The following is a 19,810-nucleotide window of genomic DNA, read 5'->3' as shown; positions in this document are numbered from 1 at the left end:
GTGGTTTTCTGGCACGGCTTTGGTCCATTCCTCTGGCAATTTACTTAACAGCTTGCACCAGCCAGTTAACCAGTTAAGGGTGTTGCCATATAACTATATAACACCATGTTATGACAGCACAGTTTACTTGATCTTTAGTAAAACAAATAGTGTGCCTTGTGTTCCAACAGATGGCATTCTTACGCTCCCTGGCTGCTACATTGCATGCCATACAGCAATGTAGAGAGAGATTGAGGCAACATTAACGATAAAGATTAGGCTGTTTGCCGACTTTGTAAGAAGCAACTACCTGATGGTAAAGTATTATTAATGTCTGACGATCCTTGTTTGCTTGTGGAAAAGCTCATGTCATATTCCCCTCCAAAATGAAGAAGGAAGTGAAGCGCTCTGCTCTCTCTCTGGTTTCTGTCCAGAGGCAATATACAATTAAAACTATCCAAACTGATTTGGAGGGGGGTCAGAGTATTCTGATTACATAAAAGTTCAATACATTTCAGAAAATAATCCATATCACTTTTAATTTGTTCGAACGAAATAATGGATAATCTCAAAACCAACACCCCTCAGAAGAAGCATTTTGGATTTGACTATCGATGGCAAAATGCATGCGCGAAGAAGTGAGTGCAAAGAAGTGAGCGTGAAAGAAATATGAGAAGGTGTTTGTTTATTTGTTTGTTTGTTTATTTATGGATCCCCATTAATCTACACCCATGGGTGAAAGACTATTCTTCCTGGGGTCCTAACACACAACCTACAACATTACAGTACATTACATTACAGTAACAAAAAAACAATAAAAACATAAGAAACACCTTAGCCTAAGCACATTCTCAACATCTTCAAAATCTCACAAAAAACACACAAAGGCTCCAACCAAGAGACAGGTGTGACTGCGAAGAAGTGCGCAAAGATGTGATCATCAATCCCCATAACAACCAGTATTGTTGGAATGCTTGATTTAAACTAAATCAGTGAGAGAAACATTCCAAACATTCTAAATGCACTGCTTGGTTTATACCTTTATTTATTTAACCTCTTAACTCATTCCCTGCCAACAATGATTTAATACGTGTTTGTCCGCCAATCGTTGAACGCCAACCATATATATATACGTTATTTGATCGTTATTTCTTTTATTCACTATTTCCAATCGTTATCCATCCAGGGAGCCTGGAGGTATGCGGCCGATGTTACACTCCCTTTGAGACTCTGTGTATGTGGCTGTGTGTCGATGAAATTCATCTGGGTGGACTTTTCTAGTAGCCTGGACCGAGGGCTCTACCCGATCACATTGAATAGTTTTCGGGACCCCCGATTCATTATGCTGTGGTGGGTTATGTAGTGGCCCAAATGGACATACGATCTACCGGATGGCAATCAAATAATTGGAATATTCTTTTTGGAATCTCACCGGCATAAACTATATCTTAAATGATGGCTATGTGTCTAATATGGCCGTCGCTTATCAATGACTTGTTTTGTTTACATCAGGGTGAACGCTGTTGCATTCGCAAATATGAGAGCCAGCAATACGCAGCTCCAGTTAACCTAATTTATACCGTAATGAATCATTAAAAAAATATACCGTTAACTGGAATATGTTGTTTCTTTACACATATGTTGGATGATGTAATTGGTTTGTCATGACAAACCAATAAAAAATCGCTACTTTACATCAGGGTGAACGCTGTTACGCTGCCACCACCCACTTCAATGACAGAGCTCTCATATTTGCGAATGCATAAACTATATCTTAAATTATGGCTATGTGTCTAATATGGCCGTCGCTTATCAATGACTTGTTTTGTTTACATCAGGGTGAACGCTGTTGCATTCGCAAATATGAGAGCTCTGTCAATTGATAAGCGACGGCCATATTAGACACATAATTTAAGATATAGTTTATGCATTCGCAAATATGAGAGCTCTGTCATTGAAGGGGCTTGTCGCGGCTCATGCGCATGCGCAGGCGTAAGCGATAACTGGCGGCGATAAGGGGGGCGTGCTAGCGTAGGGTCACGTGGGCTTAGTGGCCAATCAGAGGAACCCGGAAACCGAACAGCGTTGTAGAAGGCATAGACGCGATCGGGCCAAATCTCCTCTTTCAAAGGGCAGAGTTCAATTAGGATTTAGTATCTCCAGGCATGCAGCAAGAACCGTGAATGAAATCTACTGTATGTACAGTTCCATTCTTATAATGGATATGGCTCCACCATTTAGGATCAGATTGCAACGCAGGTTGTTGGTAAACGTTCACAGAAGGTATAGACACTAACTGTGCTCCAATCTATGACAATAACATTCAGTTTTGTGATAGAGAATTCCGAGAAATAAAATAAATTCATACATAAGACATTTGCTTGCAGGAAGCTGGAATCGGCTAGGAAATGTTGTTTTTCGAAATTTCAACGCTCATTGAGAGCTCTGGATGCCGTCTCCTCATACGACTACAATCTGCGACGCAACGCACATTTAAAATGGCGGATATTCGCTAAATTATGAAGACATTCCATAAACTAAAATCTCACTAATAACACTTTAGACCAGGGGTCAGCAATTAAGTTTGGCCTCGGCCCACATTTTTTCCAAGCCATTGTATGGCGGGCCAGAAACAAAAACAATGGCTAATTTAATATATTGATAGTGAAAACATTTTAACTCTGTGACAGACCACCTTATAACTAAGACATACATTTGTGGCAGAGGCAGAGAATGGACAAAATAAACTAGCTGCATAGGTGGCATAATAAACTGTAAACGACATACACATTTGCACTGAACATTATACCTTTGTCTTTTTGCCATTTTATTATAAAAATGAGACAAGCGCCCTCTATTATCAGTCTATCTTACATTACGCGCAACCAATACGTCTATCTGACGGCCCTTTCTGTGGAGCGCACTGGACTATTGAGAAACAATAGGAATTTTCCATTGGTTCTCCCAGTCCATGTGACCATTTCTAGCATTTCCATTGGCTATAGTGATAGACATAGATATATGATAAATGGATAGATACAGCGGATTAGATGCAGTCCAGAGAAAACAACCAATCTAGATATTTCAAGATTCTATGCTTTACATCCGCGCATACATACACATACATTTTGAGATGACAATCGATTCCGATGCAATAAAGCAAGTCTTTATCACAAACTGATCCAAAGATATATAATGTCTACTGTTGCGCCCGGCTTTAGAGGTTTAAAAGTCAAATTGTATTTCTTATTTATTAAATAAATGTCTTGTTGTAATTCCTTATATACCTAATGTAGTGCATCTTCTTGAAGCGGATTCAGCTTATTTTGCTCTGATTTGACTTCAGTTTAAATTGCATTGTTACTGTTCACATGTGTGGTGCCATCAGTCATATATAAGTAAAGATAAAGTTTGAATAACTTACTGAACTGCTGTTTTAATTTCACACCACACTGCTTGTTTGTTATTTCAGCACCAGGCGCTGTCCACCGATTTTTTTCATGTTGAGCAAGCGCTACATTGCACCTCACTGCCTACCTGTTATTCACTCTCAACATGGATAAAACAAAGTATAATAAGCATTCTTTAGGTGGTGGTAGTTTCTCTCTTTGGACATTATAGCTAACATATAGCCTAGCCTAGTAGCTAACATATAGCCTAGCCTAGTTGGTCTGATATGTAACATAAACAAATATATATATTTTGGCCCGTGGGCCGCCTATTGCCGACCACTGCTTTAGACTATTGGTAAACAAACGTATTGTTGAAAATATACACTATGACTGCTGTTGTGACATGGTTAGGGTCTTTACTCTTGGATACATAAAAAAATAAAAACGCGACTGATTGATTTATGACGTGATGTCATTTTGGGTCTGGTACCGACCCATCAGGCTTAAGAGGTTAAGGTTTATACCAGTAAATATTATCATAGTGTGTAATAGTGTGTAATCATCTAATAGTGTGCTAGTGTAATAGTGTACTATATAATTGTATATGAATTCCTCTTGTTTCTTTGAAGTACATTGTTTACAGCTTGTTTTATTTTGTTTTCTTTGTTGTGGCCATCTTGGTCTATATACTTATTGTTAAGTATACTATATACTTATTGTTTATGTGTCCTTTTAAGCCCATATGGGTTGGGCATACATCTGTATGTAACACACAAAAAAAATCTATCAATCAATCAATCAATCAAAGTATGGTAGTGTAATGGTGTGTAATAGTTTCATTGTTTGTAATAGTATACTAGTGCGTAATAGTATAATAGTGTCATAGTGCAATTGTGTAATAGTGTGCTAGTGAAATAGTGTACTAGTGTGTAATAGTATAATATTGTAATAGTGTGCTAGTGTAATAGTATAATATTGTACTAGTGTATACTAGTAGTGATTAATAGTACAATAGTGTCAATAGTGTGTAATAGTGTCAAAGTGTAATAGTGTCATAGTGTGTGATAAGAGATAAGATAAGATATTCCTTTATTGATCCCCCTGGGGAAATAGTGTAATAGTGAGTCCAAAGCTGCGATAACCACTTCAAAGGTTTCCAAAATTAGAATATGTATGAGGCCTTAGTATCTCCATATTCACCTTCAGAGATGACTGTAGGTGCTGTTCATATCACCTGGCACAGACAGTCTGTCTAGAGACAAAGGGGTAAAGAGGAGAAAGGGTTACATATATAAAGTGCAAGACAGCTGAGAATGGAACCCCTAACGTAGGGTGGTATGTTCCACCCTGGATGCTTAACAATCAACCTCAAGGTTAGAGCTGTATTCTGAACACGAGGCGTGGAGTTGTGGAAATTGAGAGGGTATGATTAATGACAAGGGTGTTTCAAAGGCCAGCAAGGAGGTAGCTCTTTCTCCAGTGTATAGGACCATATGTCACCCTGCAGACACTTAACACTTAGCACCAATGATGCACTAACAATACTGTTGACAGCCATCTTGACCATTGGTTGTTTGAAACTTGTAAATCCAATTACCAGTAATACAGAGATACATATATCTAAGAATAAAATGTATGAAAATGTACATGTATTGTTTAATGTCTATTCACAATAAACAGAATTAATTTTTTTTGTAACAATATAATAATAGATTTACTGTATAGCAAGATAGAGAGCCATTCACATATATATACTGTATATTGAATGCATAAACATGTGTTTAAGCTCACCGTCTCCTAAAGAATCACAGTTACTTCAGTTACTTTGAGAGGATTATGTGTTCCAATATATGATTATGTATGCAGAGACTAGCAGTTGCAACAGTTCCTTGGCAAATCAGATTAAAAAGGGTTTGGATTTTAAAGTGTGTTCAAATGTCATGTGGTCAGTGGGGAGAATACAATAGCTACTGTAATTAAATTGGGATATATTTGAGAAGACAACAGTGCTACTGTACAACAAGACAGTTATATGAAGGATTATAATACTGAAAGTCACCTGTCTTATCTTCTTTGACCTGTAAATCTGTAAATCTGAAGATGCCATAATGCCCACGAAACTACTCACTGTATGTGTTTCTTCTCAGTTGTACTGGCTTTTGGTCCTTAAGTTTAACTTTGGACATTTGACATACAGTACAGATGCCATATGATACTGGAGACTGCAGAGGAAAGGTAAGGGAGCAATAAAAATGTTGCCCTGAGCATGATGTAATGTATAGCTCATGAACGCCAAACCTCATGAAACTCCAAATCAGGAGATGCAATGCTGGATGCCCAAAATGTGTGTTCGCCACCTCCTCTTTCCTATTCTTACAACAAAGCTCATAGGTCTACTGGGTCCACACCTCTTGCCCCTCATGCTATGGTATGTATAGATCAGGCTTTCAAATAAAAAGAATAATCACATGTCATGAGTCCATGTATGGCTCAGCAGAACACTATATAATAAAGAGGGGTGTAGAGGGAGAAGACAACATCAGACAAGCGGACACCAGACAAGCAGACGCCAGGCAGCCTGAAGGTAAGAGCATCCGGCAAGCAGACGAGAAGGTACGAGCACAGAGAAACAGTCAGTAGAGTAGCTATATTTTGCATTAGTAGTAGCGGATATAATGTAAAAATACAGCTGCAAGCAACAATTCATGGCGTCCAACCATATTGTGAATGGAAATTGTGAATAATCAATGTAGGTGGAAATGGCAATGGAAATTGGTGTAATTTTGATTGAAAGGATGGGAACAGGTCCTGCCTGGAAAGTGTTGTTGGTTCACGGGTTACATTTGTTGCTGGACAACGCAATTTAAGTACAAAAATAAAGAAAATGTTAAGAAAAACTGGGCCACCTGTGGTCGGATTTTCACCAAATTTGGCAAAGCAATATAGTGGATGCGTGTAGTAAGTTTGGTCAGATTCTAACAACGCATTTATGTGAAAGAGAGGTTTTATTAAATGACGGCATGGAAGACGTAGGTCAGAGAACTTTGATGGTGTATGCGGCCCGTAGTACATAGACAGTGACCAAATGTTCCTACTCTGGCGAAAAACCTAGGACTAGTTAGTGAAAGTTAGCTTTCTATTTTTCACAAAATTGTGAGAAATGTATCTAAGCGGACATGGCCATAGCCTTTCAGAAGATCTGGCTGGACTCAAGGAACATGGAGATGTACGTTTTTTGACTGTTTGACTTATGGTTGAGGAGTTATGGACCAAAGCGTAAAGCTGCGCAACATCGCCACCACCTGGCCGATTACCCAAATATAATGCTTGCACAGGAAATGGCGCATGTCAAATGCATCAGAAGAGCAGGTGCAGGCAAGGCAAGTGGTGGCGGTGGAACTCTGGGATCTGCCGTTTGAAAACATTGATGTTACCACAGGTGTTGCCAAATCCACCAAACAGACGATGTTCAGGATTAACAATTTCATTGACTTTATTATACATATATATATATATATTTTTGCAAGATTAATAATCTTGGATTACATGAGGACACAGTTGTTCACTGCTCTTTTTGATTGCATAGGACTGCTACATGTTAGACTCCTACACTTTCCTGTATCTTAGTAAACTGATTCAATTTAATTCATATTATAGTACATGTATTGCTTTTAAAAGGTGCTTTCAAATTAAATACATTATTATTATTATTATTATTATCATCACTATTTTACAGTATATTATGGAAATGTTTTTATAGCTTGGGGACACTGTATTGGACTTAAAATGGAATACTTTTTTTTTTAAGTATATACATTTCTATTTATTTGGACAAACTTCAGGATGAAGCAGGGTGAAATGTTGAATGTTCATGTTTAGACTTTATGAATAGTTTTTTTTAATCTTTATGAAGTGTTTTATATCTTTGTGAATTGTTCTCAGGTAAACCTCTACAACCGCAGCCATGGGAGACGCCTTGATGGCGGAGTTCGGGGCCGCAGCGTCCTATCTGCGGAAGTCAGACATGGAGCGTCTGGAGGCCCAGACTCGCCCCTTTGACATGAAAAAGGAGTGCTTTATACCTTACCCAGAAGTGGAGTACATCAAGGCCAGAGTCCAAAGCAGAGACGGGGACAAAGTCACCGTTATGACATACGACGACAAGGTATGTTTAGAATACTGTTTAAAGACCAGTGGTCTGCACTGCTGTGTTTTACTTCTCCACACTGTTTACAAGGTTTGTGCTGACCCTTTTGTAGCAAAACCTTTTATTATTATTACTATTTCTATTTGTACCTTTATTCATCTGGGCCTGACAGAGACCATAAAAAAGAAGCTTCAGGTTACTCAAAATAAGTTGGTAAGGGTGGTAATGGGTCTTGGCCCCCGCACCCACAGTCACTTTCAGGAGCTAAACTGGCTTCCTGTGGAGGCCAGAGTTACTCAGCCCAGACTCAACGTAGTGCACAATATTATAAACCAAAGGTCCCCTAGATACCTCCAGAACTACTTCACCCCGGTCAGTGAATACCACAACCACAGAACTAGAGCTAGTAAGGGCCAGTGCTCCCTTACTTTCTCTGGAGCCCAGGATTGGAACAAGCTGCCTATCCCCATCAAGCAGAGCTCGAGCCTCCACAGCTTCAAGAGAAGCGTCAGGAAGTGGCTCATGGACAGAATAGAGGAATAGCCCCCTATACATTGAATGGGTTTCCTAATCAGTTTTTAGTTATTGTGTGATATAAAATGTTAGCTATAGGTTAGTCTTCTAATGTTTTAAATGCATGTGTTTTGTGTCATTGTCGTGTTTTTGTTGTGGCCTAACAGCCCTGGGACCATGACGGAAATAAGGGTCTTACTCTTTCTCATGTTATCCTTTGGATCCTTGTTGTTTGTTTTTAATCCATCAATAGAATAAAATAAAATAAAATCCAGGGAAGACTTGCTGAGCACACACGCTTTTTCAACAACACTCTGCACATATTAATACAAACACACATTCACACCAGGGAGCTGCCAGTATAACCAAAGTCTGACACTGTTGGCCACAGCCGCTCCGCTGGAGCAGTTGGGGGTTAAGTGCCTTGCTCAAGGGGACTTCCGTGGTGGTTGATGAGGAAAGGGAGGTCTTTTCATTCACTCCCTCCACCTAGATTTCCCTGCCAGCCATAGGATTCAAACCACTGATATAAACACACTTTGCTAACCTTTAGGCTGCTGCCCAGTGCCCAGTGCCCATACCACCTTTTTATTATTATTATCACTTTGGGTGCCGGGAAACGCCTAAACACGTCATTCCCGGCCATGCTCAAGTTGCCGAAGACGCCTTACAGCGTCTTTAATATCAATATTTCAAAAATCTGGGATCGGATTCATATGTCCCCTCCGCTGGCCTGAGATCCACCAGGAGGACCCACTGAGCTCTCTGGCGGTTCAGGAGCGCCATCTGGTGGCCGATCGGCGCAATCGCTTAACAGGAAGTGCCGTAGAGGTTGTGCTGGACGGCCGTATTACTTCCGGGCACTCGCTAATAGGTCCCGGGACTCGATCTCGACACACTACATAGCGATCGATTGCCAATAACTCGATAAACAACATGATTTGGACGTATATACCATTATACAAGCTGGAGATGGACCGGGTAAATCTACATCCCATAATGATAAAATTTCTACTCTACGATGATCGCCCAACGGCGCGCGGAGACTGGGGTGAGTTTTAGCGTGTAAAGTTACCGTCTTCGATACTAACTGCTATGATCAACATTTGACCCACATTAGATGATTGGTATAACGCTGCCCACGGAATTATAAACGCCCCCTAGCCCATCCGGTCAACATCAGATGACGTGTAGTAACTTCTAGAAGTACGTCTAGTTGGAATTTTTTATATCGCGCTGATTGCCATAAAACTGTATTGCATCATCAATATAATGTATTTGGGGCTATAGATCACGTTCTGGAGAAAGCTGCAGAAAGAGATGAAAACATACTTATACATTAGACCATACTTTACTATGAATATGTGAATGAAAAAGTTTAACGTTGCTACACAATGAACAATACATATAGGACTTTGAATGGGCCCTAATAATGGCAATGTAGCAATAGAATTTAAAAAGTTATAGCCTGCAAAGTAGGGGACTTTCTCTATAGACAAATAGAGCCGGCAACCTACGGTTGATAATGAATTTAACCCATGGCAGCCAAAGTGTTATTATTATTATTATTATTATTATTATTATTATTATTATTATTATTATTATTATTATTATTATTATTATTATTAGTCAGCAAAGCACCTCATAGATTACCAATACCACTAACTCACCCTGTCACTCACTCATTCAGTCAGTCACATTTAGCCACTCTGCCCCTAGTGGTACTTTGTGTTAGATCAGTTCAATCCGTATGAGAATGCTTGAATCAATGACACTGCATGTCCTTTTTGGTTTCATTTGTAAATGGTGTGGGGTTAAAGGTGCTAAACTTGAATCCTTTATTCATGTTTACAATGCTGGTAAAAAAAAACTAAACAAAACACACATGTTGCTTAACACACTTTGGCTGCCATGGGTTAAATTAATGATATACCATAGATTGCCAGCGCTATTTGTCTATGGAGAAAGTCCCCTTCTTTGCAGGGCTATAACTTTTTAAATTCTATTGCTACATTGCCATTATTAGGGCCCATTCAAAGTCCTATATGTATTGTTCATTGTGTAGCAACGTTAAACTTTTTCATTCACATATTCATAGTAAAGTATGGTCTAATGTATAAGTATGTTTTCATCTCTTTCTGCAGCTTTCTCCAGAACGTGATCTATAGCCCCAAATGCATTATATTGATGATGAAATACAGTTTGATGGCAATCCGCGCGATATAAAAAATTCCAACTAGACGTACTTCTAGAAGTTACTACACGTCATCTGATGTTGACCGGATGGGCGAGGGGGCGTTTATAATTCCGTGGGCAGCGTTATACCAATCATCTAATGTGGGTCAAATGTTGATAATATCAGTTATTATCGAAGACGGTAACGTTACACGCTGAAACTCACCCCAGTGTCCGCGCGCCGTTGGGCGATCATCGTCGAGTAGAAATTTTATCATTATGGGATATATTATTACCCGGTCCATCTCCAGCTTGTATAATGGTATATACGTCCAAATCATGTTGTTTATCGAGTTATTGGCAATCGATCGTTATGTAGTGTGACGAGCTAGAGTGCCGGAACCTATCCCGAGTGGCCGGAAGCAATACGGACATCTATCACAACCTCCACTGTGCTTCCTGTTAAGCGGTTGCGCGATCGGCCACCAGATGGCGCTCCTGAACCGCCAGAGAGCTCAGTGGGTCCTGCTGGTGGTTCTCAGGCCAGCGGAGGTACATTATGGATCAGATCGCAGATTTTTGAAATATTGATATAAAGACGACTTACAGCGTCCCCCGGCAACTTTAGCATCGCCAGCAAAGACGTTGTAAATCGTTTTTAGGCAGTCAAAGTGTTAAAAGACACTACTCCAGTTTTTGACATATTATACCACAATACTTTTGGATATTTTTTGGCAAATCTTTCTATAGGGACATTGGGACAAAATGGTGATTTTGTACTAGTTAATCGTTACAATAGTCTTCAGTACAACTTAATCCATTGAAAATCAGAAACAATGTGCTGGCAAATATTTCAAGTATGGATAAAGAAACCAAAAACAGGTAACTTCTAACGGTAATGTCAAGGCAGATGACACTGGATCATCACGCGACATATTTGAAATCACAAGTCTTCAAGTCCGAAGAGTAAAAAAAACCTAAGCATACTAACAATAAGAGCAGCCTTAGTATTTGAGAACAGAATAGACAGGAAGGATTTGGGAGAATGTACTTATATTTATATAACTGAATAATATTATAATATTAAATAATATTATAGCAGTAATAAACTCAGCAACCACATGTCTGTGCTGTAACTAATTCATATAATCCATTAAACAAGGTTGAATCTTGATGAGACAAACATTTCTGTCCCTTCAATCATCAGGAAGCGACCGTCAAGGACGTTGACGTCCACCCACAGAACCCGCCAAAGTATGATAAAATTGAAGACATGGCGATGTTCACCTTCCTCCATGAGCCTGCTGTGCTGTTTAACCTCAAAGAGCGTTACGCAGCCTGGATGATCTATGTGAGTTAAGATCTGAAACAACTTCAACTTAACCAAGCAGTCATTAAAATGAATAAAACTAGTCAGCAAGTTCTCCCTTTTCCTCCCCAGACCTACTCGGGGCTGTTCTGTGTGACTGTCAACCCCTACAAGTGGCTACCAGTGTATGATCAGTCAGTGGTCAATGCCTACAGAGGCAAGAAGAGGACTGAAGCTCCTCCTCACATCTTCTCCATCTCTGACAATGCCTACCAGTACATGTTGTCAGGTAAGCTTTATTTTTTTCTTTTTTACATTACATTAACAATACTGTGTACGGTATCTAAAATAACTTTTACTGATTCCTTTCAACAGACAGAGAAAATCAGTCTGTCCTGATCACGTAAGTCTAATTACCCCGAATGAATGAATCCACAAACTGCCATTTAATTTCAAAACATACTTTTTCTGAGATGTAAATATTATTATATGTAATATTTCTAATTAGTGGAGAATCTGGTGCTGGAAAGACTGTAAACACCAAGAGAGTCATCCAGTACCTTGCCAGCATTGCAGCTGCTGGCAAGAAGGGCGCTGTCGAAAAGGTAGGGGCAATAGCCATGCAAAGAAAGATACAGTGTATTATTTACCCTTTTGATCAGAAATAAAGTTAATATGTACAACACACCATGTATGTTTATTTCTAGGTTTCACTGGAGGATCAAATCATCCAGGCCAACCCTGCTCTGGAGGCTTTTGGTAATGCCAAGACCATCAGGAATGACAACTCCTCCAGATTTGTAAGTACATTGATGTAGTGGGCGGTAGTGGGTGTACAGTCTCAACAACCATTAGGCCCATAAATGTTTATACTATGAAAAGAGGTGGATGTACAGTACTACCTGTTTCTCTAGTATTCTTGGGGAATCATTCATATAAATGTTTCGTTAACATATTCCAGTGATACATTAATTATACATCTTACAAGCATCAAGCCTGTGGTCTTCATATATACATATATCAACAATCTATATATTATGAATAATCATGTTTGCAATTGTCTACAGGGTAAATTTATCCGAATCCATTTTGGAGTCAGCGGAAAGCTGGCATCTGCTGACGTTGAAACTTGTACGTTAAGAATGCATTTGACTGACTATCAAATACCCTAAGTTTTAGACTAGAAGGAGTTGTGACTGTAATATGCACTTATTTTCTTCTGGTTAGATCTTCTGGAGAAGTCCCGTGTCACTTTTCAGCTGAAGGCTGAGAGAGACTACCACATCTTCTACCAGATCCTGTCTCAAAAGAAACCAGAACTGTTGGGTTAGTATTAAGGCACTAGATTGTGCAATGATAAATTAACATAGTAAGTAGCACCACAATGCCATAGCCAGCAATCATTTTACAAACTATACAGTAGTAGTCTATGTCTTAAAGCAATTTTGAAGCAATTTACTATTTTTTTTTTTATTATTTTTTATCCTTTTTTCTCCGCCTGCTTTTCTATTTTTCTCCCCATCCCAATTTAGTCGTTATGCCAATTCCCCCCCTCCCCTACCTGGTTGTTGTGCGCATGTTCTTCCTACTGGTCGGTACAAGGGAACCCTGAAGTCTACCACACGCTTCCTCCGACACATGTGGAGACAGCCAGTGGCTCTTTTTTCACCTGGCAGCGAGGACTCTCATTGGTGAAGCGTAACGTGTGGGAGGTCACGCTGCCTTCACAATTTCCTGCCTTTCGCTGAGCAGGTGCCCAGACCTGACCTGTAGGCGTCGCTGTCCACAACGCCAGATTACCACCATCGACTTCCCTCACACTAACTCAGCCAAACGAGTTAGTATGACGATCGGCCCAAGCCGCAAGCAATGCTGACTCCGGGAGTCGAGACTGCAGCCTCTTGCATTGGTGACGAGCGCAATCTCCGCTACGCCATCCGACCGCCCCAATTTACTATTTCTAAGCCATTTAAACTCTTACAGCTCAATTAACTAAAAACGAACAACAGCAAAAAAAATTACGTGAATGAATTCTGAAAATATATCATAATTATCATAATCATAGTATTTGAGAACGGTCACAAACTAACTCTGTTGCTTACTTGCAAACATGTGTTTATCCAAACTTTTACTGTATCTAGTAGTCAGATGGTTTGGCCTATAAACTATGTACGTATATAATATATATAAAGATGTCGGTTCTTGGGTGTCACACACCAAGTTTTATGAGAATCAGGTGAATATCCCAAAGGAAGTAGGAGGAAATATATTTTCCAAATGGTAAAAGGTGGTAAAAATGGTAAAAATATCCAATAGGATTTCCAATTGGAAAAGGTAAATGTGTTATCCATGGGGAACTGCATTTATAGGTATTGTGACTATGTAACAGGTCAGGGGATACATTTTTTAAATCTAAAGTATCCTGATGATGACACTACAAGAAAATCAATAGGTCTCTTCCTCTCAAGTTCATGAATCTTCACAGCAAATTTGATGGCAATCTGGCCATTGCTCTGATTTTAAAGTTAATGTCACAGCCTTTACAACGTCTGAATTGGGAGTTTACAAATGCATTGATACATAACGCTGATGCTACATGTTACATAATGTTAAGGATATGGTGGTGCTTGCAAATTGTTTTTCTTTTATCCGTTTGTCTGTCTGTGTTTTGACCTGTATGTTGTAACTTGGTTTATTATTTTTATTGCTGCCATTTTTGGTCAGGTCTTGCTCGTAAAAGAGATCCTTGATCTCAAGCATTTTACCTGGTTAAATAAAGGTTAAATTTTTTTCGCCAATATTGAAGATAAAATGATATATGAAATTTTTTAAGAATTAAACAAACATCTAATGTGTTTACAGATATGCTGCTTATTACCAACAACCCATACGACTACCACTTCATCTCTCAAGGACAGACAACTGTTGCTTCCATTGATGATTCTGATGAGCTAGTTCTCACTGATGTAAGTTAACTAATAAGTAATAAGTAAAAATAATGTGCCTTAGTTTGATCATGTCTTAACTATTCCTCTCATCACGTTACTTTGTGTTTCAGGAAGCCTTTGATGTACTGGGCTTCACCCAAGAGGAGAAGAACGGCATCTACAAGCTGACTGGTTCCATCATGCACTATGGCAACATGAAGTTCAAACAGAAGCAAAGGGAGGAGCAGGCAGAAGCTGATGGAACTGAAGGTATGTGTTGAGAGAAAAGTTAACCTCAAAGCTAGACGTAATCTTTTAATAACCGATAGCCATGGGAGCTGGATGGATCATCAATGTTGAGAAGTCTATATGCTGCAAGCACATGCACAACTAAACACTGCCTTTTCAGATCTTGACAAAGCTGCATACCTCATGGGCCTCAACTCTGCTGACTTTATCAAGGCTCTGTGCCACCCAAGGGTCAAAGTAGGAAATGAGTGGGTGACCAAAGGTCAGAGTGTTGATCAGGTAAGATAGTGACAATCAATATATAATATACAGTATACACACAGTATTAGCTAATATCCCGGTTAAAGAATTATGTTTTTTAAATGGGTTCCATGTCATTCTCACCTCGATATGAGTTCATATCAAACTGTTACTTTTCCATAGAAATAGCTGGAAGCCATTCTGTGTCGAATGGCTAATCACATCGTCATACTTTCAGTGTATCTGAAAATGTACCTTAAACACCTTGAAACTAAACATTAGACAGCATAGACATAGACAGCCCATGGATCACAAGGGGATTACAGAATGCATGTAAAAAGAAAAATACACTATATAGAGAATTTATAAAACATAGAACTAAAGAGGCAGAAAATAAATATAAGAAATATAAAAATAAGCTAACTAATATTATGAGAATATGTAAGAAGGATTATTAGTGTTTGGAATATATTAAATGGTATTATTAGGAATGGCTCGAGACGAGTAAGCTATCCTCAGTATTTTATTGAAAATTATCAAACTATTAGCAATATGGATGATGTGGTTAACAACTTTAATACATTTTTCGTAAATATTGGACCAGAATTAGCGGGGAAAATCCCAGATTCAGTGACTCCTGAAGACATAAATGACAATTATATTTAAAGAAATCCTAGTTCAATGTTTCTGGAAGCGGTAGAAGAAAATAAAATTATAGAAACTACTAATAAATGTAAAAACAAAACATCTACTGACAGTAATGAAACAGATATGAAAATAGTAAAAAAAAATGGGATTTCAAAACCTGCTGGAAACCTCACATAAAACATGTCCAAATCACATGCTAACCTGTGGTTCTACACTGATGACCTTTAAAGTGTCTTCGTCACTCAATAAAACATTCTCAAAGGCAGCCACTCCAGATACTCTGGACATTTCTTTCTTTCATGTTTTACATATATATATATATATTTTTTTTTTGCATATATATAATTATCTTGAAATGTTTTAAATTAGTACACTCATTTGACTAGTGGAAAAGGGGTAGGATTAAATAAGTGTATACTTCTTCCTACTCCTTTTCGAACATTTAAATTTAGTTATGTTTTGCTTTTGTTTAGTTATTTATTTTGTTTGAGTTATGTTTTGATTTTGTTTAGTTATTTATTTTGTTTGTATTTATTTACATGTTCGAAATAAAGATTTCAAATCAAATATATGAACTCATATCAATGGTATATCAATGGCATAAACAAGTGGTGGAGTTATCCTTTAAGTTTAAGGTATTAGTCATAATAATGTGTTTATTGTATGCATCTTCATTTCTGGATTATATACCAATATCCCTGTATTCACAGTATTCCCATGATGCGTCATGCCAACCATAGCCACGGTTGTCATTTAATGATGACATTAGGAGAATAGGATAGGTCACAGCCCCAAAGTTGTTACGTAGTTCTACTTTTCACAATGTGATTTGCTTCCCAGTGGTAATGGGGAAGCCATTTTTGAAATTATTTCTATGAAAACACTGACCCATGCTCTTGTATTGCTGTGTGTATATATATAAATATATCATTCTTACTCTATTCTTTTAGGTAAACTATGCTATTGGTGCACTGTCCAAGTCAGTGTACGAGAAGATGTTCAATTGGATGGTCGTCAGAATCAACCAATCTCTGGAGACCAAGCAACCTCGCCAGTTCTACATTGGTGTACTGGACATTGCTGGTTTTGAGATCTTTGATGTGAGTACCTAATGTACAAGTACAGCTTCACGTAAAGAACCAGGACAATGAAAATCAGAAGGCATGTCATTGTAAAGTGTATTGTTGAAATATGACTAAATCCCCTTGAGAAACTATCCTCCTGGTTGTCATCATAATCAAACCATTTCAGATAGCCAATCTGCTTCATCTACTGCTACCCTGATTCAACAATTAGTCAGTTGTAAGTAGTTATTAGGATATCAGCCAGGTAATCCACAAAAGGTAATGAAACATATTTTCTACACTTTAGTTAATTTGAGTGGTTAAATCGTGACAATGAATTTATCACCGGCTAGTACAGGTTAGCCAATATTAATCTCCCGCAACAACAGATGAACAGAGTCCCATGAATTTGTTTACATTTGAAAGCGTCCTGTATTATGATAATAACATTTCCTTTAAATGAACAGAAGGCCACTCCCCCTCAATAAACAGAGAGTTGGCTGTGCTCAGAGAGTGCACTAAAACAGTTATAACAAATCAAATGATACATCTGAAGATATTGATCTGAACATTACACAACAAGCTTTTTCTGAGTGAATTAACATTATTGTACTGATTCTATCATATTATGAATGAATCATACCAGTGAATATAATAAAATAACAATTTAGTGAATTAGTAAAAGACAAAGCTAGACATCCACGAAGGAACACCATACAGTAGAATTGTGCCACAATACAAATGTGTCTGAGTAAAATATGAATGGGTCTCTTTTACAGTTCAACACCTTTGAGCAACTGTGCATCAACTTCACTAATGAGAAGCTGCAGCAGTTCTTCAACCACCACATGTTTGTGCTGGAACAAGAGGAGTACAAGAAAGAAGGAATTGTGTGGGAGTTCATTGACTTCGGCATGGACTTGGCAGCCTGTATTGAACTCATTGAGAAGGTTGGTATCTAAGTCGTTTAACAACTAATGTTTTATACACAGCAATACTTGTCATCTTAACTCTTTGAGTGCCACCGACTTTCCCCATCTCTACTGCCTAGCGCCAGCTTTTCTGGACCATTTTCACGATATTTCACGATCTTTGCGGGGCTATTGTATATTCTATATTATAGCTATGGAGACAATAGTATGGCTCATTTGACAGACACTATTTCTAGTCCAACATGTAAAAAAGAGTTTGTTTCTACATACCTTTGTTCGTTCACAATTCCAAGCTAAACATTGCCTCGTTTCACTAAAATCCAGGCTATCTAGTTGTTTGGGGGCTGTGGGGGGCTGGTACTAACACCCTAATAGTTGGCCCATGATGTTCATAAGGTAGGTGATAAGGATGTCCCGATCAGGTTTTTTTGCTCCCGATCCGATCCCGATCATGTGATTTTGAGTATCTACCGATACCGATATTTCCCGATCCGATCAAAAATATTAAAAAAAAAAAAAAATATTAAAAAATTACTTTTTTTTTATTCAACAAACATGACCATGTTCACGTCTTAAACTCATACTGAGGCCTTAGTTTTGGTTTTAAATTGCATATCATCATTCATTTATTTATTGTCACACAGAGCAGAAGAATTTTGCCAAAACAAACCAATAGTATCCAGCTGCAGAACGGCAGACCAGCCACACTCTCAGACCCAAACGCATTTCATTTGATTTAATTATACATCAAATGATTTATGAAGTAAACTTTTCAACTGGATAACGTCAACATTCAGGGTGAATGTAATGTGAGAAATTGGGATTAAAAAGAAAAAAGAAAAAAAAATTATTTGGGTCTGAGATTGTGGCTGGTCTGCCGTTCTGCAGCTGGATACTATTGGTTTGTTTTGGCAAAGTTCTTCTGCTCTGTGTGACAATAAATAAATGAATGATGATATGCAATTTAAAACCAAAGATAAGGCCTCAGTATGAGTTTAAGACGTGAACATGGTCATGTTTGTTGAATAAAAAAAAAAAGTTAAAATAAAAAAAAATTGCAGATTTTTTATTTATTTTTTTGCCGATCCCGATCTTCGGAAAAGCACGTGATCGGCCCCGATCCCGATCATGTGATCGGATCGGGACATCCCTATAGGCGATACTGCCACTTGCCGGATTTCGATCGTCATTGCAATTTGAACGTTGTGCCAGGGAGCACCGGCTGGAATGTTCAGAATGGGGATCAAAGGAAAAAGACCAAAGGATCAAAAAATTAGTATACTCGTTATTGGCACTCAACACTTGGCGGGCAATAACAAGTTTACTCGTTATTGGCACCCATTGAGTTAAAGGAGGGAATGCATTTGGTTTGTTTAGAAAACTAACAATTAAAAGCACAGACTAAAGCCATAATCAATTTACTACTTTGAATCAAGCCAAGACATATGCTTTGTGTCCACAACACTATCTCCAATACTATTGTAATTATACTCTGATAAAATGCTACTTATTGGGTGTTGTTTAAGTTATATATTTTATTGATTAGCTATTTGTTTTTAATCATTCCCTCCCACCAGCCCATGGGTATCATGTCCATCCTTGAAGAGGAGTGCATGTTCCCCAAAGCCAGTGATGAGACATTCAAATCCAAGCTGTATGACCATCATCTGGGTAAAAACCCCAACTTCCAGAAGCCCAGGATCATCAAGGGAAGACCAGAGGCTCATTTCTCCCTGGTTCACTATGCTGGCACTGTTGACTACAACATCGGCAACTGGCTTGTGAAGAACAAGGACCCTCTCAATGAGACAGTGGTTGGACTCTACCAGAAGTCAAACCTGAAGTTACTGGGTGTGCTCTATGCTGGTTTTGCTGGTGCAGAGGGAGGTAAAATACTGTATAGTGTATACATAGACAGATCAAATCCACTGCAGATATTCAAGTTGTTATTGTTAACCAGGGTGGGAAATACATTACCCTTAACACTTGGCAAACAAACAGATTCTTAACTAAAATTCAATATGGCTGGTGGATAAACATTTTGTTTCTTTCCTGCTGCTAACCTGTGCTGTTTAGCTGAAGCTCCACCAGCTCAGGAAAAGGGTAAAAAGAAGAAGGGGGGTTCCTTCCAGACTGTGTCTGCTTTGCACAGGGTAAGTTGAGTTGACATTTTTGGATCAGACACCAGCGTTTGAGGACATAAAGCTGCAAAGATTGAGTGTCACATAGTATAAT

General features: G+C 38.5%; 1 protein-coding gene across 1 annotated transcript in view; it reads left to right on the top strand.

Annotated features, from left to right (window-relative positions):
• Positions 1–7,335: 7,335 nt before the first annotated feature.
• Positions 7,336–19,810, top strand: part of LOC311237598 (myosin-7-like) — a gene marked incomplete at both ends in the record, with an annotated part of 30,658 nt that continues 18,183 nt past the window's right edge. Inside the window, 15 exons of the mRNA XM_084325539.1 lie at positions 7,336–7,536; positions 11,414–11,557; positions 11,648–11,804; positions 11,891–11,918; positions 12,024–12,120; positions 12,223–12,315; positions 12,583–12,646; positions 12,743–12,841; positions 14,378–14,481; positions 14,574–14,712; positions 14,852–14,970; positions 16,530–16,679; positions 17,423–17,593; positions 19,153–19,462; positions 19,652–19,728. Of these exons, the coding sequence (XP_084181665.1) occupies positions 7,336–7,536; positions 11,414–11,557; positions 11,648–11,804; positions 11,891–11,918; positions 12,024–12,120; positions 12,223–12,315; positions 12,583–12,646; positions 12,743–12,841; positions 14,378–14,481; positions 14,574–14,712; positions 14,852–14,970; positions 16,530–16,679; positions 17,423–17,593; positions 19,153–19,462; positions 19,652–19,728 (1,953 nt within the window). The remainder of the gene's footprint in view (positions 7,537–11,413; positions 11,558–11,647; positions 11,805–11,890; positions 11,919–12,023; positions 12,121–12,222; positions 12,316–12,582; positions 12,647–12,742; positions 12,842–14,377; positions 14,482–14,573; positions 14,713–14,851; positions 14,971–16,529; positions 16,680–17,422; positions 17,594–19,152; positions 19,463–19,651; positions 19,729–19,810) is intronic.

Source organism: Notolepis coatsorum, assembly GCF_963971535.1.
Source record: "Notolepis coatsorum genome assembly, chromosome: 12".
In the NCBI taxonomy this organism is placed as follows: Eukaryota; Metazoa; Chordata; class Actinopteri; order Aulopiformes; family Paralepididae; genus Notolepis; species Notolepis coatsorum.
This window is presented reverse-complemented; position numbering and strand designations above follow the sequence as displayed.